Source organism: Tyto alba, unplaced genomic scaffold, assembly GCF_018691265.1.
Source record: "Tyto alba isolate M040663 unplaced genomic scaffold, T.alba_DEE_v4.0 Super-Scaffold_48, whole genome shotgun sequence".
NCBI classification, from domain to species: domain Eukaryota; kingdom Metazoa; phylum Chordata; class Aves; order Strigiformes; family Tytonidae; genus Tyto; species Tyto alba.
In genome coordinates, this window is record NW_024881324.1 from 19,237,938 (window position 1) to 19,259,555 (window position 21,618).

The 21,618-nt window shown below is 34.6% G+C and overlaps 1 protein-coding gene across 3 annotated transcripts in view; it reads left to right on the top strand.

Moving 5' to 3' along the window:
* The window catches only part of CDH9 (cadherin 9), a 113,848-nt gene that overhangs the window by 37,286 nt on the left and 54,944 nt on the right, over positions 1–21,618 (top strand). For 2 of the 3 annotated variants that reach the window (XM_032991981.1, XM_032991978.1), the window contains exon 2: positions 1,646–1,961. In XM_032991981.1, the coding sequence (XP_032847872.1) occupies positions 1,731–1,961 (231 nt within the window). In that variant the 5' untranslated portion in view covers positions 1,646–1,730. Of the gene's footprint in view, positions 1–454; positions 559–1,645; positions 1,962–21,618 lie in introns of those variants that run through there. The other variant, XM_032991979.2, reaches the window with a different exon arrangement.

The window sequence follows — 21,618 nt, forward strand, 5'->3', positions numbered from 1 at the left end:
CAGATAGAGTTAATTTACTTTCTGCTTTGATTCTTCAATTAAAATAAAGAAGCAAAAGAAAATAAGAGTTTTCCTGCCTTATATTCATGAATTTCTGCATAAATTTGACACCTATTAATTGTTGTCTTTTTGGCTTTGAACATGATGTTAGAAAGTGATAAATATTCCAAGCCTTCACTTCTTGCTGAGCTAAAACTCTGTTTGAAGTTACTAAAATGCTAAGACTTTGATCCTCCTTCAGTATCGCTAGTTAAGATCTTGAGATCATACAGAATATCATAATTTTAAGGAAAACTTCACACAAGGGCACAATTCTGTCAATTTAATCACAAAGGTCTTTAGAGTACAATTCACTGAATGTTTTCCTGTAAACAGTTTTGGTTCTCAATTTACTAATAATTTTCACTAAAAGCAAACTATTTCCAACAAATTCTATCTTTTTGAACAGAAAAAGACTCCCTTCCCCTCTTCTAAAAAAAAAAAAAAAAAAAAAAAAAAGAAGACGACAAAGAACAAGTAGCTGCTGGTAAAGTTGGATTGTAGCAGAAAGAAAGATAAGTATGTATGGGTTTTTTAAATTTCAGAATTTCAGTTTTCTAAAATTTCTGGATGTTGTGGCTTCATGCTATGAGTGTTCATGGACTAGGATTCAGGAAGAAAATGATACTTTTGCTGCAAAACTCTTTTCCTATGCTTTCTATAATATACAATGACAGTTCATGTACATGAATACACATGACCGTACAATGAAGATATCCTAAAGCAAAAACAGATTTGACAGAAAAGCCAGGTTATGGAAAAGACTCTGGGATATCAGGCACCTCAGCTGTACTGCCAAATAAAGAATAGGGGTTTAAAGAAAAAAAAAAATGGTTTTGATTAAATGTTGTTTATAAACTTCTGCACAAAACATCAGTGCCAGTTTCAGAAAAATAATAATAATAATATTCTATAACATAAAAATTCCCATTTATTCAGGAGAGGAAAAAATAAAATACATTCCAAATGCAGTATTCTGTCCCAAATTCAGAATTTTGTTTACCCCCAGAGGATTCCTATGAACTGAAATTTCTGTAACAAGTACTTTTTGTTTCTTGAATAAGGAATATGTTGAAGGCATCAATAATATTTTAATTTAATCTTGTATTATTAGTTCCTTTGAACAGAAACAGAAGCAGATCCTCTGGACAATTGGGGGCTAGAAAAAGGAAAGAGAAGAAGGGATTGTATTAATCTTAATCTAAATGAAATTTCAGATTTGAGGACAATTCTGAATAGATAGTAAGGGGATAGCATCAGGCTAAACTGGGAAAGATTAGGTTAGAAGGTTTCTTACTATTTTGGCTGTTTCCTTGTGTCAGGATGCTGCTGGTAGCTAAAGCTTTCAGATGAATAAGTATTTTACTCAGATTCTGGTTTAAATCAAAGTCTATATACGGTATGAGAGAGTGAAATAGAAGATGAAGGAGATGTTAAATAAGTTGACTTAAAGCTCTCTGCATAATTTTTATGGTTATGTGTACTTTCCATGGATTATTGTCATGATCACTATACTAATGGTATTCCTGTTTCCCTAAAGCCATGGCCTTAGGGAAAAAAAAAAAAAATATTGCAACTTATTCAAATACTTTTCTCCATCCCCTAGGTCCTACTTAGAAGAGGAATATAACATTTGAAACATTTGTTCTGGTGAATTATTAGAGGAGTGGAGGCTAACAGAAAGTCTGTAAATGATGAGGACTTACTCCTTCTTGACAGTTTTGCTTTGGAGCTGTATGCTTCATGCGATTCATACGATGCCATCCCAAAAAAGGACTAACAAGCACTCACATAGTGAAAGGATAACAGGATTGTCAGAGAATGATGGAAAAACACTGCATCGCACCAAGCGTGGTTGGATGTGGAATCAATTTTTCTTGCTGGAGGAGTACACAGGTCCAGATACTCAATATGTGGGCAAGGTAAGCTTTGTGTTTACAGGATTCTTTAGAGGTGATGCATCTGACACCTTTGGTATTCTCCATTCTCCACAATTGTTTTGCTCTGTATACAGCAATGGTCCCCATTTCCCATTTAAGTCAAACAAAGCATGTCATGGATCACCTGAAGCTTCTATGATTGTTCAAAGTTGTGGGAGAAATGAAGTAGTTTAGTGCAAAACCATAGGAAACTATTCAGACTAAAATGTTTAAATTTCTTATTACATATACCCATGAAGGTTTTATTACTGAATAATTTATAGTTTTCAACTGTTAAACATAAACATTAGTTAAAGAATAGAGAAGAATAAAGAAGTTATGCTTTCATTCATCAACCTCATGACATTTGTCAGTATGCTGGGATATTTATTTCCTCAGGTGAAATATAGAATTATATTTATTAATAATAAAACTGCTGTCTATGAACAATTCCAATTATGGATAAATTGTTTCAGGAGGAAAAAAATTTAATCTGTTTTTCATAATTTTTGCACTAAACAGATTGCTACTTAATGGTTTGAAAGACATTACATTCTTTGAGACCTGTATACATCAGTTATCGATGACAACAGCACCTCTGAATTCCAGATGTCTGCAGTCCTGCCTTTTCTGATAACACACAACTCAAAGATTTCCAGATTTTTAGCCGTTTGTGGTGTCTCGCTATCCATAGATCTGCCTTGTGGTCGGGTATAACTAAACAATCTTGGTAGAGACCTAGCATACACACAGCAGCTACCCAGAATTACTTACAAATCAAGAAAATGTTTACCTTAGTATCTTAAATTAGTAAATGTCCATTTCTGCTTCTGTCATTCATCCACAATGCTGTCACTAGCTCATATTACCAGGTAGCTCTACCACTTTCTGGTGCCTAATGCCTAAACAGATTGAGATATTTTTAAAAGGCCCCAAAATGTTTTTTAACATTTCTTAATTTCTCTGGTTATCAGTCATGATGACCTGGAAAATACAGAAATCGTCTCTCTTTATTAAGAAACAAATGTCAAATAAACCAACCATGGTAACTATGAACTTGATCTCATTTGTACCAACACTACACCCATACAATTGTGTTTTCAGTGAAATTAATTCTGACTTGCAGCAGAAATAAGATGAGATCCAATAATCCTATTGTTATATCTATTTATCAGTGTGTAAAAAAGGAAGATTTGTTGTAGGCAAAAGGATCTTCAGGAAAGTGAACTAACTAGATAAAGAGATTTTGGGAAAAAAAAAAAAAAAAAAAAAAAAACAGATCTTCATAGCTGTAAATTCTACCTAGACTCACTGACATAATTTTTTGGTAAAAAAAAGAAAGCTGTCATAAAGAAGTAACTATCAAACATAAGAGTTGATTCGAGTTTCAGTCCCACTGCTATAGATGAATGTATTCTAAACCATCTATGTCATTCTAAACTTCAACCAAATTAAGATTACATCAAGACTGCTGTCACCATCTCCGTTTCACACAAGGAATGTCTACAACAGATGCAAATTCACTCTGCACTTATTCCAAACTAACTAAAATCCAGTGGACCTTATTACCAGAGAGCTAAGTCCAGAAACAAACAAACAAAAAAAAAAATGGCTGTTGGATCAGAGATGATTCATTTGTTACAACTCAGATAACATGTTGAGATTTTTCACATTTGTCCTGATTTGGGCTGAAATAGAGTTAATATTCCTTTTTGGGAACTAGAAGAGTGCTGTGCTTTGGATTTAGCTTTGGGTTTGGTATGAGAAGAATGCTGATAGCACACTGATGTTTTCAGCTGCTACTGAGACTTCAAGGACTCTCTGACTTCCCATGTCCTGCCCGTGCACAAGGGCACAAGAAGCAGGGAGGGAGCATGGCCACAGCACCAGACCCAAATTGGCCAATGAAATATTTCATATCATGGAACATCATGCTCACTATATAGAGGAGGGGTGGTCAGGAAGGAGCACTCTCTCTCACTTCTGGGATTGTGATTGCAGGATCTTGGTATTTCGGGATTGCTAGCCGCGAACGGGCTGGGTATTGGTCAGTGAGTGGTGAGTAATTACAATGTACATTGCCTGTTTATATTTTTTCTATTACTGTCATTGCTCTCATTTTATTACCATTATTACACTGTTCCTATCTCAGCCTGAGAGTCTCCCTTTACCCCTCCAATTCCCTCCCCCATTCCCAGGTGGGGAGACGGAATGGTGGGTGACCAGCTGCAGTGGTTGGCTGCCGACCAGGCTCAAATCACGACAACATTTCACTGCAAAATATTGTGCAGAATCCCTGAGAGAGCAGTCTGCATTACTGATGCTCTAAACTGATGGAAAGTACCCCAAATATTACCCCATTTTCAGAAGAGATGGAGTTGGATTGAAGTGATAAACTCCCTGTGGTTGTTTCAACTTTAGAACAGTTTATGACACTTCAAAGTGATCAGACTTCTGTCTTCAGTGGTATAAAAACACAGTAAATCCTTTTGAGTTAGTTCAAATTATCCTAGGTACATGTGACATAGAGCACCAAGAGGGAGCTGCTACAACAAGAAGTGAACTAAGAATTTTTTTTTTTTTTTTTTTTTTTTTTTTTTTTAAGAAAAAAGCAAGAACTTTTTTGAACACTATTATTCCGAGAAAGGCTTAAACCTCTGATTTAGTATTCTCCTGCTCAAAGTAATGGTAATTAGCGGACTGGTATTTGTGAAGAGAGTGCACTTTTATTCCAAGCCATGGGGACTAGTTCATGGCAAGTATTTTTATCCAGTCCCTTTTAATATGGATACACACAGACAGCTGGATTACTGATGTAAAATAATAAATGTACTAAAAATTAAATGAATTAAGAAACTTTATTGGGAAATAAACTTCTAATGAATCATAGCCATAATACTAAAAAATTAGTTTTCCCACCCTAGTTCAATTTTCAAACAATTTTAGTGTTAGGACATTGTTTGTGTTTTCTTAGTAATGCTACGTTCTTGATACCTTTTTTTTTTTTTTTTTTTTTTTTTTTTTTTGTTATTTGCAGTGGGGTGGGATCTCTTGGTATGACATAAAGGGATAAAATTTATTTATGAAAGATAAGTACATGGGATGGAGAGCTATTCTGTGACATCCACACACATCTCAGACACCCAACCCAGTTTGGACTAGCAGATGAGACGCAGGGGAACTGCATACTTGCTGTGAATACTGGATGGTCCAAGTCCTGGCTGGCAGTCTGGTCCCTGTGAAGGCACTTCTGGCTTGAATTCAGACCCCACTTGGTGTCAGAGGTCCCTGGACAGAGGATTTTTTCACCCACATCTGAGGCTTTATCATCATAAGCATTGTTTTTTTAAAATTAGATTGTCAGTAGCCAATGGCCCCACTAGCCAAGTAGCTCCAGGATGATCTCTTTCCCCATATCTAAGGCCAAATAGCAGTTGTTATTAGGGTTATTCTCACCCTTTTATCTCCTTCCCAAATATCTTCCAAGAATGAAAAGTGTTTACCAGCTCTAATATCCCTGATTTTTTGTTTCTTTCATGCACATACGAGAGTAATCTAAGCAGTTAAAGCTGGCAGATGCAACCATGGTCTCATTTATCTGAGTGGTGCATGTGGATAGGCTTCACACTGTGACAAGAAGTAACTGAAAATTAGGTCTAGTGTACTTGTAAGGTAGATGAAAAACCCAGCTCCACACAAACCTGGTGCATGGCTCCCAGACTGCAATCTGGGGTGCTAACATGGTGCTAAAGGACTCTGAACAGCTAAAACAGAGCTTACGTTTCCAGTTACAGTTAGATAGCTTTTAGACAAAGGCAGTGGTAGTGATAATAGATGACATAAAATGGAAACCAGTAAGTGCATTTAATGCACTTGGAAATAGAAAATATTGTTTGATGAGCAAAGGAAGTTAACGTTCAATAGATGCCAAAAGGTTTGATGGCTAGAACAAATGTGGTAAGGAAATTACTCAAACAATAGAACTAAACTGCCAACCACCCTTTAGGAACAGGTCATATATGCAGAACAATTGTTTTGTGAATGTGGCAGAAGTCAAGGTAAATCCAGACAACCTACAGTATATCCATTACACATCTTCCTTTCCTTCTCCCAACTCAGAGGATCCATCTGCCTCATGTATCAGTGCATGCATAAAAAATAAGTGTATAGAAAGTCTTTAAATTTGTTAGGTCCTATTACTTGTACCTGCAACAATGCAAGAACTGCTTATGACATCCTTCAATTTCTTATCCTTTTAAATTATATTCAGGAAATGCTTAGAGAAACCAGTGTCCCCATCACGCTATGTGCTGTATAGAAACTGTATAGGGAGATAAACTTTGCTGTGGAGAGTTTGCAGCTGAAATATTCAGTCAGACACAGGTAAGGTAAGCATTATCACATACTCCTGTTTAAAAATTTGTCTAAGAAAAACAATTCAAAATTTCTAAAACATAAAAATGACCATATTATTTCAAGATGCCTGTTACCTAGAGTGAATGTTGAATATATCAGTGTTATCATCAATGTGAGGAATTTTCAGAGGACGTAGTGAAGGGAATTGTTAAATTCATTCTGTCTACTAAGAATTAACAAAAAATAAAAAGCAATACTGCATTACAATATAACATACAGAGTTAAATGTACAAAAGAATTTTTTTTTTAAAGGAAAAAGAAACAACTCACAATTTTTTGTGAAATATGAAGTGGTTGAGAAAATTAAACACCTGACTGTATATCATACTGTGGCATTCTTTGGTTTCTAAGATCACCTTTTCTTTCAATAAGGAGGGGTCACAGATCCAGCTTCTCAGCCACTACTGATTTTAAGCTCCATACAGAATTTAAGAGATGAAATTTAAACCACTGATGTGCTATAAGAAAAGTCTAGCAAATTTACTCACTTCCTAAGCAAACAATCCAAAGAAATAACAGTCAAAAAAAAAAAAAAAAAAAAAGGGACGTGCAATTTAGGAAGTATTAAAATGTTGATGGGATGATGTTCATTAATTAAAGAAAAAGCTAATAAAATGCACAGAAGGCTCTAACCAAGTAGCCGCTTATGGATAATTAGTTTTATTTTCCAGAGCTAATACTGATTTTATGTGTCTCCATTTCTAAATAATTTACCTGATACCCACTGAATGGGGATCAGTTGTGCAAAATGTCAAATATTCCACCCCTAGCTCCAGTCTTTATGAAATATTCCTAGGTGGGAAGAAATAGGCCTAATTAAAAGCATCAGACATTTTGAATAAAATAGTTCTTTATGCTTTATAACAATATACTTAAATTACTTAAAGAGACAAGAGATTTTCCCTCCTTTAAGTCACCCAATTACATTTTTTTACATGAAAGCTAGTGTCTCCCTATATCAAAAAGGCATTTTGATAATCAAAGTTTGCTAATCTTGGTGCCCAGATAATGTGTGAAGTTCCATGCAATGTATGTTAGACCCTGTGATAAACTTTACAAACACCTGTCATATCCCAGAATTTAAAAACAATAAACAAACAACAACAAAACCATTTTTGTATACCACTTGAAATCTTACTTTTTCATATTAAGGGGGGAAATATAAAATCAAGTAAAAAAGAACTGACACTGCTCAAAATTATCTGCTTCAAGAATAACCTCCTGTTTAAATACTCTCATTAAAATAAATGAATTTAGCTTTTCACATCATAAGCATCATTTAAATTGGATGCAATTTGGAGAAAAATCTCTGTTCTATCTCCAGTTAACCAGTGAGTTTGATTCATGACATTTGCCTGTGTGTCTTATTAAGAAGTATAAAGTGAAAAGAAAAATATTCAGAAGGTAGGGATTTTGGGGCAAGGGTTTGTTTTATTTTACTTTTTAGGGGGGTGAGGTACAACATATATTTAAATGCAACCATTTATTTCTTGTAGTCTGCACTTATAAATACTCAAACATCCATAGGTGAAATTGTCTACCATAGCAGTCTGTCTTGTAAGAAAAGACAGAAAAGACCAAAAGAACTCCAGGTAACAATTCAGTAAGTCTCACTGAATTACCAATGTTACTAGACTTGCTGTTATTTAATACAAAATTTCAATCAACTGCCACATTATACTGTATGGGTTCTATTCTTATTTAATGGAATTGGATAGTATTTCCTTGTAAATATAGACTGAAAGTGTATTAATTCCTGAAAATAGTATTTTACATTACTTTGCTGGCTGCCTTTGGTACATCACAAAAGTCCAGAGTAGGCTCCCTCTTAATATATAAACCCACAAAGAATTCAGAAAATGGGATCAATGAAGTCCTTACTCCATTGGTCTTATCCCAGCTCATACATGTCCTCTCAACGTGTTGCTGAGGCCTTGGCCATTCTCAGCCTCTGCTCTGAGCAGTTTGGGAGGAAGAAGTTTATGGCCCAAATGGGTGACTCACAGAGATGGCTTTTTGAAACACCAAACTTTTCAGTAACCTTAGCTTCTCCATCCTGAATCATAATGTTCTCATCTGCTGGAAAGTATTTTTTTATTAATTACCTGGTACTGTTTTTATTTATGTACTGAATTTTATCTTATTCTTGACTCTAGAGTATGTGAGATAACTTATTTGATCACTTGTGCCTTTAATCAATAAGAATTTCTTTACAGAATTTGTTATTTTTCCTCCAAAAAGCCAGTTTAAGAGCCACCTATTCTTAGGATGAGAGAACATACAGGTGCACTGTTCTTTCAGTGTTCCAAGTGTGCCCTCCACTTATTATAGATGCATCCCACATCTCTGATTTGAAAAACTTGCATTCAGTGCAGCACAATGCTGCTAAAAACAGCATGATTTTTTTAACATCTTTTGACTTAGCAGTATGATAACAAGCAACATGACCATAAACAATCATATGTTGCTGACATGCAATCTTTTAGAATTATATTTCAACTGGGGGAAGATTTCATTACATTCTTAACATGTCCATCTAGCATGTGCTATATCCCAAAGCCATCTTTTAAAACACAGCATTTGAAGAAGATTTAATATTATACTTTAATTAGAATTTCTCCTTTTAAAGTAAAATCAATATGTTAAGATCAAATAAAAGAAGAAAAATTAGTTGGGTCTCCTCCTTTTGTCTTTACTTTCCTCTCTCATACCCCAAGTTTTTCCTTGTCTTTGAACAAATACTGTAGAAATAACAATGTATCAAAACAGAAAGGAAAAAAGCCAAAAGGACAGAAAAGATCAAAGAAATGAGAAAAAGAGTCTGACCAGTATTTAAAAAAAAAAAAAAAAAAAAACCAAACAAGAAAAGGAAAACCTATTTGATTCCAAAATTAATAAATTAACAAATTATCTCTACTTACATTACATTCTTCAGTTAACATATTTTTTCAACAAACATTTGATCTAGTTTCAAGCAGCCATATGTCTAGGCAAATAAATCCCCAAAATCAAACTAAAATGGAAACAGGCAAACCAAGAAACAAAAAGGTTAAAAATAAATGCCACAAGTCCCTGTCTCTGGAGACATGCATAACTTAACTACAAACACCACTGAGGAGCCATAGCTTTACTTCTTTAAATATAACTTATTTTATGAAGGCTTCCAACAGAAACCTTATTGAAAAAATGATGGAAGTAAAATTTATTATTCTCAAAAAATTTTAAAAACCAAAATTTTATTGACATTTTTCAAAAGAAGGCTCAAAGGCCAGGAGAGAAAATGGTGAAAGACAGATAATACGTCTTCCGAAAACAATAGGACTATTTTCTTCTGGAGAAAACACAGCAGTCCATTTCTGACAACCTAAATACATTTTTAACTGAAGTTTCAAAAATAGTGAAGAAATCTAATCATATCATGTATAAACCAAGTATAAACATTTTAAATATAAAATATCTTGAATCTTATATTAAAATGACAGGCCTAAACTAGAATTTTACAATCTAATTAGGACATCATTTTTCACAAAATAAGAATCATTTCTGAAAACAACTCCAATGATCAGAGATTTCAAATATGAGTAACAAGAGTAAGTTGGTATTGTTTGGTACAGAGAGAGCAGCTGTCATGAGATCTGACATATTCTGTTTCTTCAGCTATATAAAAGACTGTTAAAAAAAAAAAAAAAAACTCAAGTTCTTGTCATGTTCAGGGAAGAATTTGGGTTCATACTGCCATAAGGTCAATTAACATTCAACATCAAGAAAAGTTTTTGACGGTAAATACAGTCAATACAGTGAAACTCTAGGTAAAGTTCACTCAGAGAGACAGGATTATCTTGATACTGGAGATTTTCATGACAAACCAAGAAAACATGTTCCAGAAAGTCCATGCTGATCCTACCTGGAGGCAGGGGGATGGCACAGATTCTCTCTTTTGGTCCCTGTCTGTTCTGTTTTCAAGGATTTTGTGTGTGTTTTTCAAGTTGAAATGTTAAATCAACTAAACTGCTTGTGAAAAACAAAACTAAACCAAGAATAAATCCAAAGACATAAGAAATGAAGAAATCCTCAAACTATTGTTTCCAAATTCCTCTCTTTCCCACTTCTTTCCCTTCTTTTTCTTCTCCTTCTCCCTGTCCCTCTCCTTTCCTCTCAGGAGACAGAACACCCATATAAAATGATTTTCAAGTTTAAAAAAAAAAAAAAAAAAAAAAAAAAAGGCAGAAAGCTGCTACCTACATGCCTTTATAAAGCCTTTGTATTTAATGGAAAAAAGAAAATTGGCAAGATAATTGCTATGATTTTAGCAAGGCTAAATAACAATTTTATCCATAGCATAAATACAGACATCTGAAAAATTACCCAGCTACTTTTAAAGCCAATGAGACAATTCAATAAAAGCAAACCAGTAATAATTCCCCAAGTCTCTTCCCTTTTTCCCCTCTCTCCCACCATGCTCATCCCCTCAGGTGTGGAAAGACTACACTTACTCAATATGCAACATAGCAGTGAAGGCTGCTAGATATAGTCCAGGTTATTGTTCACTACAATGCTTGTTATTTGCTTAGTCACAGGTCTCCTTCCCTGGGGATCTCTGGAGTGTGCTCAGAGCACCCAGCAGGTGGGTCAGGACAAGAGTAACCAAGGCCCACCTTGTGGAGTTTGCTGGGATTGAGGGTGTTAACAAGCTAATGGAAACCAAGGCTCAAAGTAAAAACACCTGATTTAAATGCAAAGTGGGCATGGAGAATGGAGTTCTCTTCTGTGTTCAGTGGTAACTTCCATTTACCTTTTAATATATCCTTTCCATTTTAATAAAAACTGGCTATTCTGAGCTTAAAAGCCTCTTGGTCTTGGCAAGCTTCTTATGTAAAAAGGCCTAAGCAAGTCTGCCTAAAAGATAAGGCTGACTCAGTAACCTGCCACAATAGGTAATTGTTATTTGTAGAATATCTCTAGCATCTTATTACAACTTCATAGGCTGGTATTTCTCAGCCTTGCAGCTTTAAGCCTGTGGGAAGAGAATATTGTAACAATCTACAGACCTATCATTATTTGTTATCAGGCAATCATTTATTGTGCATGAAAAGGTGGGAGAGTGAGGAAAATGTATTTCACAAGATACTTTTCATCATGTTGTATATTTATTACATTGATTACATTATGGGTGCGATTCTGAAGAGGGGAAGTGTTTTGACTATATTGTGTTTTATTGATACCTGCTGGCCTGGTGATAAAAATAGTGCAAAACCCATCAGTGCAAATCAATATGTGACTACTTAGAAAGGGTGATTTGACTGCATCAGAAGGTGGTACTGAGCAACATCTTGTTTGTCAGAGAAAGGTTTATGAATAGTCACCTTGAAGACAAACAGGAGCTGTCAACAAGCAACTGTCAAGAACTGAAAGTTTTTTCTTCCTGTATGTGTCTGATACTTCAAATCCTGCTTATTGAAGAAATCATCACACACTTCAGCCTTCTAGAAACTGAAAAATATGTTAGTCTAGCCTATGCAATCAGTCTATTTAACACTCTGCTGTGTATCAATCAAAAGAGGAATCTGTGATTTCTTATCAGTTATAGAAATACATAACTATGGTCAAATCCTTGCTGTATGTATTTCTGTAGCAACACAAACACACTGGGCTAACTATTGCTCTCTTATATCAATCTGTGGTCAAAAAACTCTGCTGAAATCTCTTTTTTGTTTCCACACAGCAGAGCGTAATATAGTGAGAATACATTCCAGCCTCCATGAACATTTCAAAAGTTATAATTTCCTCCCTATCTTGCTTCACATTTCAGGGACATGTATGCCCATTTCAGATGGAAGCCATCATACCATTTTTGTCAAATTGTGAGAATGAGGAAATGACAATCAGAGCGATAATATTAAATGAGTTTTAGCCTTAACTGAAGAGAAATTCTTTTTATGTATTCTTCATTTCAATAGAGGGAACTTAAGGAGAAATGACATAAATTCCTCCTGTTTAAGTTGTAGAACTCTTAACAAAATCTCAAAGAAGTCTTTGGAATGTTTGATTCAGCAACAAGAATAACATTGTAGCCCAAACCCTGACCTAAATATAATTGGTGATGCTGAAAATAATTATTATTAATAAAATTTGATTGAATGTTTGTTTTATGTACATTTTGCTTTACTTTTCCATCTGTAAAGTGTAATTGTCAAATGTAATAGCCAACACTTATCTAACAAAGCTTTACCTCAGAACATGTCTATGTATGAGGTGTTCCCACACAATAATACAAATAAAGATCTGGAATATCATGAAAACAGCCATGAATCAGACATTTGATTGAAAGTGTGGCTTGGAAGTATTGGGTTCAATAAGAAATCAGGGCACACTATGAAAAGGAGGAAAACCAGAACTAAATGTTTAATAACTACCTACCTGGTGAACAGTGCTTGAATGTTTGAATTTGCGATATAAATGTTTGTTTTAACTTTTCCTAAAACAGAAAAATGACAAACACAAAAGTATTAAGTCAGATATTGCTATACTTTTACTCAAGCATTCATAAAATATATTTACCTAACTAAAAATTTGTGATTGTTGTCACCACCTGTAGCCATTTTTGCCCCTTGAACATTTAGCTGTTGCTACACATTTCTAATTAAGGGCTGAAATAGATTTAGTTTCTGAATATTGAGAACAAATTTGATTTTTATAAAGTTCTGTTTACAACTTCTAGGCAGCTTAAGTGGAATTAACACTACTATATCACACTTAAAAATATTGCAACTACTGATGAAAGCTTTAAAAAGGGTGCTGTTCTGATAGTTCAGTCTTATGGCGGTTGTGGAAGGAAGTACATTTTTCTTTTTAATAAGCATTTGTGATGAATAAACACTGTCAAATACCAGGAGGTAACAGAGAATTAGATATTCAAATATAACTGGGTCAGGTAACTGACTGATAGGACTGAATTAACAAATGAAAGATAAAATATAGAAAGTATTTATTTACCTTGTCTCTATACCATTGCAGCATTTACATTTAAAACACTGAGACTAAAGATCCTTTAAATCAATAATTAAAAGGAAAAAAATAAAAGCAATAAATTACTCTATGTCCTGTGTAACACAAGCTACTAAAAGAAATAACCATATATATTTATCTTTCATTTCAAGTTTATATTAATTAGATATAAACACGTGGTGTGGACAACAAAATTAATGTAAAACAGAATTTGGAATGGAAGCAAATATTTCTGTGTATATTGTTGCTGAAGTAAATGGCAATGTGGTTGTTGCAAGAAATAAAAAAAAAATCATTTAAGGTTTTTTTAATGGTCTCTCTAGGTTTCACAGAACATGAAAATACATTCTTCTCTGTACAAGCTAGTAATTGTGAAGTGGAAGAGCTCACAGGCTGATTCTCACCCATTCCATATGAAAGATTTAGAAACACATTCAGAAAGGCATGAAGTGAAGGGGAAAATATTAATCTATCCCAGAAGAAATTCTTTAGTCTAAAAATACTGTTAATGGAGGGAAACAGGAATGACCCATTCTGTTTTCATTCTACTGGAGGAATGGAAATTGCCTTTGTACTTCAGGTGACTAAATCTAGTCTAACTTCAGTATCCATAAGAAAAAGAAACAAGAGAAAAACTCATTTTAAAAAAAAAATATGTTTCTAAAAAACTATGAGAATATATATGTATATATTTATGTATGTATTTATGTTGATCTCTGATTAGTATAAAAAAGGATAAATAAAATGTTATAATGATGATGTTATGATTATTATTAATAACGATCACTTCTATAAGTACCATTCAATGAAATATATCAAAGTATTTTATATTAAGTGAACAGTACCTATAGTGAGTGAGGAAATGACATAGTATCTATTCTGAAGAGAAAACTGCAGTTGTTGAAACAGTGATTTGAGATCACATAGTCAATGACAACAGTTAGATGCAGAATAGAATAGCCGATGCAAAGGTACAAATTCAGCATAATGGTAAGGCTTATCTATTTGAAGAGATCAAGGTAGAAAGGACAGCACACATCAAGAGTGAAAGCCATTTGAAAAAAGAGCACTCCTGATCCCTTATTTTGAATATTATCAAAATCTCAAGTTCTATCCTAAAAACTATCTCCAAATGCTCAGCAAGAACATGGTCAACGTTTTACTCCAGATGAAGTCAGAATAATTAGAAAAAAAGTCAGTTTAACTTTGTGATGTGCACTTCTCCAAAGTAGAGAGTAATTCTTCAGACAAGAATAGATTTCAGTAAAGAATGCAGTCAGCATTGAGGCCTCCAATTCCCCCCTCCAAATATTCTTTTTTTCATCAAGTTAATTTAAAATTAACATTAATACATTCAGATTTTTATCTGCTTTAATAAGATTCAAACTCTGAATATCCATGCTGTTAAACTAACATTAGTTTAACTCATCCTTTACGCTCCTTCTGCTGGGCTTCTTTTTCATTAATACTTTCTCTGAGAATCTAATAAAAAAAAAAAAAATAAGAATCCCTCTTAAATAACTCCTGCATTGTCTGAAGTCTCCATATTGATCTTATTTCACCTGATCACTTGCAGATTCAGCTGTTAAATTAAACATAACCTTGATAAAGCAACACTGTTGTTCTGCAGGGCTTTATGCTCAGTTTGGGCCTTATGCTTTGGCTTCTCTAGGCACTACTTATTTTTCATGAAGTTTTCATATGAAGCCCCAGGAAGCCTTACCTGGCTGTCCTCTAAGCCACAGTCTTCATGTTTAATCAGACAGGTGCAATCAGCCTGTGATTTATGCAGAACCTGAAGCCCATCTCAGGCCCCCTCCAAATGGCATTACACTTAACAGGTTATGTTGTGCCAGGAAAATATTTAAGTCCTTCTGATAACTATTCCAGCCACCACCTTGTCTTTGCCATCATTACAGTGATGGCCTTCCAAAGATGGTATTTTGAAACAAGATTTAAAAGAACCATACAAGTATGTAAAGTTCAATAAATATAAAATCAGTGACAAGTAAGAAAAAGGAAAAAAATTACCCTAAACATGCAGCATGCTCTTCTTGAAACAATAGTTTTACTTAGGAAGCTACATTATCAAAACACAGATTCAAGGCTTGCTGTTTATGACCTGTCCTGATTTAAAAACTTATGCTTTGATATACCTACCTTTGAGAATCTGTTTCCCACATTTTGCCTAGAGTTGGGCATGCACCTGTGTGTCTTGGAGCAGACACGGGACAGGGGTATTGAACTAAGACTGAGGAAGGCATGAGATGAATAGCTCTACAGTGTATTTTCACTGAGTAACTTTCAGTTAATATGACAGTTCACATTTCTAGTAGTCTGCAGAATAAACAGTATAATAATTTAAATTTAATTTAAACTGAAATTAATTTAGCCTATGTTTTTCTTGTTTGGTTGGTTAACTTTGCCAATAAATAAGCACTAGCAAAAGACCTAAGTGATGCTTTAAGTCAAGCAATGACCTTACCTTCCACTATTGTTCATTTGAAAGTTTAGTTTTAGTTAAACATTTGAGGCATTTAAAGTGTCAGCATTCTGAAATGAATGTTGAGGAATGAACAGATTTTTTTCTTGTGAAGTGTGTATAGTGTCCACAAAATATTTAGCTCATCAGTTTGCAAAGCAGGATCTTAGGAAAAATACATCTTTTAAAATTGTAATTTGAAGCTTCATGGTAAAGATCATTGTGAATCAATAAGCATGGAACTCAGAATCATCACTTTTTAAGTTTGAAAGGCATTCACGTAAAAGTAAATATGTTTCAAAGATAGTAAATGACTTAAAATATTTCAAATATTTCTGGAAAAAACATAGTTGAACATCTTAGGAAAAATGCATATTTTGGCATCTGCTTCCTTTGAGTCAGCAGGCCTACAATCTGCTTTTGTTTGTTGGGTGCTGCAAACCTGGAAGCTTGTTTAGATATTTTAGGCCAAAAAAGTCTCTTTGATCATATTGCCTCACATCTCTATATCTTGCTCTATTACATTTGCATTATGCTGTATGACTTTCTGAAAAACATTGTCTGTATTTGTAGACATCCATCTACAAGTATATATACAAATATGTATATTTACACATAAAATTTTGATTAAAAGTAGTAAATACTCCTATTCTTGATGTATTCTTCAGGTCATTATGGGTGGCCCACAATTGGAAACAGTATAACATTGGTGATTTCAGTGCAACTTCAGTCAATGCAGTAATTGTCTAAAGTTAGAGCAATGGGTAGCTACACAAGTTCAAGGACATCAGATTCATAAAACAAAACAAAACAACAAGACACCCCACCCCCACTCCCCCCCGGTCCCTCTGACATCCCTATTTTAATCTGAAAGTTGTAGATGCTGGGGCTGGGAAGGCAGGAAGTTTAAAAGAAGAAAAACTACATTGGCCAGACTTGCATGCTCTCTCAAACCAGCATCTCCTATTGCCTCTGAGGTAAAGTACTTGGATAGATGAACCATTGTTTTCCCCTACTAGAGTATTTCTTATATGCTTATTAGTGTATAGTTGAGATCAGATCCATTAGTTCTTCAGAGGGTAAGGGGTAATCCATCCATATGGCAAGCTCATGTTGCTTCCAGGGCCAGAGCTTTTACTCCTGCCTATCTCTGTGAATATCTTTTGGAACTACAGTGCATCTTGAGTGCATATGAAACAGCAAGAGATATCACACACAGAGACAGATTTCACTCAGAAGCTTCTGGTGAGAGAAGAATCTCTGAGAAAAATATCCTTTCTTTTTGTGAAGCCTTTAAAATAATGATGGATTTATCACCTGTTCCAGGGATTGATTAAAGTGACAGTGCTTGATGTTGTAATAATTTCTGACCTATGGACATAACTGATAACTGTAGTCATTTCCTGTAAACTTGTATCTCATGTTATGGAACAGGGTTAAATGGCAGGGTATGGCAAACCATAAAAAACCAATTTGGTTCTTTTCATCAGACTGGAAACCTGCAACCTAGCTGTTTATTTGGAATATAGAGAGAGGAGAACAAACAAATTCTATGTGCTCTGAAATCCAATTCTTTGTGCAGAAACAAGAATACAACCGCTTTTCGAGATTTGACTACAACCTAGCATATAGGGCACAGGAAATGTACAAGGTATGCAGGGGAAGGGGGCACTTGAGAAAACAGCTCTTGTTTCCAGGACTCTCCCCTAAGTATGGAGAGATATACGTGGAGGGAATTCATTTCCTTGTATTCTGTTTGTATCAGCAGAACCAAAAGACTACTAAGAATTCTGCTGAACCCTTCCTGCATGAAAACCAGATTTACCTTTACCTGCTAAGTCAAAACCAGCACCTGGAGCTGATGTCAGCAGTGTTTTTCACAATATGATTCTCTATCGAATTTGTAACAATAGACAGCAGAACATGAGAACCAGAAGCTGGAAAACAAAAGATAAGAAAAGTAAATATCATTTACCTTGTTTAATATACAGTCACTTAGGTTACCATCACACACAGAGTTTGCTTGTTTAATTAAGAAGTTTGTGCTGATGTCACAAATTCAAGTCAGGTAAATACATTGCCATTTAGCACATTGGATTAAACACACATAAATAGAAAATAAAAGCAATTCAGATACTGCTACTGCAATCCACGCTGAAGAGCTACTCCACTTATTAAGATATCTTTAGAGGTTTTAATTAGTTAAAATGCTAATGAAGGAGAACATTGTCTAAGCTGCTGTTGGTGCTGTATCCTAGCTGCTGTAAATCTCACAAAGGTCTGAAATTAGAGAGTGGGGGCACTGGTTAATATCCTACCTGTCACTAGTATTCTGTGTATTTTCTGTGAGATTTTAGAGTTGGCTGGGATGCTACAAGCCCTTATTTCAAGAACAATTCTTGGATTATTGGTATAAATTATTTTTTTTTTGTTTTAATTAATACTCATCTGTCCTTCTTCACAAATACTGTTTTTCCAACCTCTATATCCATAGCCTTCTTTACTTGGAGCAAGATTACATTGATACTCTACAGTCAAGTTTCCTGGGGTCAAATCAATTTGTGCTTTAATACATATTGGGCAGACTTGGAAAACTCAATCTTTTCCTGTGCCACAGCTTCAGAATAAATAGCATAATACAATCACCATATATGAATAGAAATTTGATGTAAACGGGCACACGGCTTTGTAAAAGTGATATACACATGATCTTGTGCTTTCCTGTATTTTTCATGTTTCTTCCCTCAGCCTAGGAGCTTTAGCTAGAAGCTGTGATTCAAAGATATTTGATGAATCCTAAAAGTACAGAAATTTCCTTTTTCCCTTTCATTTCAGAAGGGGTCCCTTTGGACATACCTAAACAGTTTACACTTCCCTGTTCCTTCCCATTGCTTACTATTTATGCTTATTGCTTTCACATTTAAGAAGACATAAGCATATTTGAAAGAATAATGCTAAATCTGTCAATGACACTTTGCCAAACTGATCATTTATGCCATGTATGGTCTATTATGGTTTCCCTATACATTTTCCAAAGTCAATAGGTCTAGATATACTACAGCCAAAAAAATATTTTCTAGCTGTGAAACTATTAATATAATGTTTCATTAAGTTAATTTTATGGAATAGTTTTTCAATCTGAAGTTATACATGGCTTGAGTTTTTTGCCTTAAACCATAAAGAAAGAAATGTTATGAAAGATAAAGTCAAGGAAAAGACTTTGTGTTAAAGGCAAAGTTGTGACTGGCTTGTGGAAAGCACCTTAACTATATTAGGAACTAAGAGGATGAATATGCAGTGTTTTAGAGGGAGAGCAAATGATTTTCATCCGAAGCATAAATTGCACATGAAATATAAAAAGAACAGTGATGTGTTCAGATAGATGCATTATAGTTTAGCAAAACCTTAAATAGAAATGTGTTTGGTATAAAAAGACAATGCCAATATAACTCTCGATTCAGCTTTCATTTTCACAAGGGGAAAAAAAATCTTCATTTTTTATAACTTTCAATTTTCCCCTGCTAACTTGTGATAGTCTCAAACCAAAATAACTAGTACCACTTACACTTTATGTCTTTATTGTTATACCTCCAACAACTGGAAGAAAAAAAAAAAAAAATAGCAAGTAAAGCCTAATGTCCTCCTTTGAGAAAGACCTTTGAATTACACACATAGAAACAAAACCCTATTCCAGAAAAACTGAACAAAGAGCATGCAATAGGCTACTGCTCCAAACACCTAAAATACATATGCAGACATACACAAAATTACCATTAGCATTTTCAGTGTTTTGCGTAAATATATATACAAGCTAACTGTACTGGTGAAGGTGGAAGGAAAAAACAAGAGTGCAGTAGAGTAGATTTCTTAGAAATTGTTTCATGCAACTATGATATGAAAGATGAATTAAGCCCTTTAGATTATCATAGCAAATTTACAGAAATGAAAATAGTTTAACAATATACAGGATAAATTTTAAAAATATTGTAAGGACATTCAAATTTTCTAATGTAATTTGTAGGACTTTTGCTCAAAGAACTTCTTACTTCTACTTATACAGAACAGTAAACTGCAAGTAAGGATGAACATCCAAGTGCACTATTGCACAATATATAAGGCAATGTTTTTGATAGTGAACACAGGAAAAAAGTTAACACACCATAGTTATATTTAACCTGTGAGACTCAGAACTGCTTCTGCATTACAAGAAAAGACTCAGGTTTGCATCTTTCTCTCATTCCTCCCTGTCCTGGTTTGGCAAGAGCAAATAGAAATAGCTGAGATGGATAGGAGCCTCTGCTCTCTCTAATGTGACTAGGATGTTAGAGAGTTTGGAGTTTCAGGCATTTGGGCATGGGAATGGACATGTCCATGAATTCACTTGTCCTCCATGTCAGAGATCAGTCACCCGCCTATCTGTCTAGTGAGTTTATGACATATCTGGAAAAAAGATTTCTGCCTGTAAAATTCTGTATTTGTGCCCTTTGTCCCAACCATGGGCATCTGCATTCTATCTGTGATTGCAGCTCCATACAGTCCTGTATCCTCAACATACCCTTGAAAAGGTTTGCTTGTGTTTTGGTAGTAGTTTCACCACAGCAGTGTGGAAATCCATGTGGTCTTCATCTCCCACTGAAACATGCAGATGTACCAATTTAGTGACAGTGGATAGAGTTAATTTGACCACAATAATCTGCCAACATATCTTCACTTTAAAAGTAAGGAAATAACATAATTCGTACTTTCTAGAAGATATTTACAAGCAAATAGGGTCTGAGACAGAAGACCGTGGGATATCAGGATTTGTCTGCTGGAGACAAGTGTGTGGGTGGAGACAGTGGAGGTAAGAAATCTGTCGTAACAGCACCTTTTCTATACCATGATGCAGAGGCACACTTGTAAACCATCTAAATTGTAAGCATTAGTATGGTACCTATCACAGTGTAAACATAGATCTACACTCCCTTGTGTCTTCATCCTTCCTTTCCACTCATCCCTCTTCACAAGAGATCATATCTCTTTTCTGAATTTAGGCAACCAAATAAATGTTTTCACTGTATTTATTCATAACAATCTCACCAGTCATAAGTAACTCATCTTGCTCTTTTTTCCCCTTTTCATCTGCCACAATAGTTGTACAGAAATAAATTGCAAATAGAATGAAATCTAAATGAAGTCTGGCAATTTCTTGCTTCTAAATGGGGAAAATTCATTCATATCACTATATAATTTGCTAACTGTGTCCATTGATTCTCCCCTCTTCCATTGATTATATGTCTGCCTAACTTGAAAAGAGTTACTGTCTAATACACAGAGCTGAGAAGCAGATCAGCTGCACAGTTTACAGGAAATTTAGTAAATTAAAATGGCATTAATAAGGGCCTTTAAGAAACTCTTTTCTAAGGCAACATTGTTTCTTTTTCCTCTGTTTTGTTTTGCCATTACATCCCTATTCCTGAACTTGATAATTTATGAGATGTTTTTTCCCTCCAAAGAATGGTGATATCTTTCTCTACTGTGTATAATAATAACAGTTTTGAGAGAAATTATGGATTAGCCTTGGACATACTAAGAATGCATAGTTAAATAAAATACTTCTGGAAACGAGGTGGTTATGTGTTAAAACCACTGTTTGCTGATAAATATTGAGTGCTACATGAGGGTGAAGCGTAAACCAAAGGAGCAAGGTACTTAATTTAAGGGAAATCGGATTATGCTACAGAAATCTGAGATAATCTGTTGTTTGCCTACTCATTT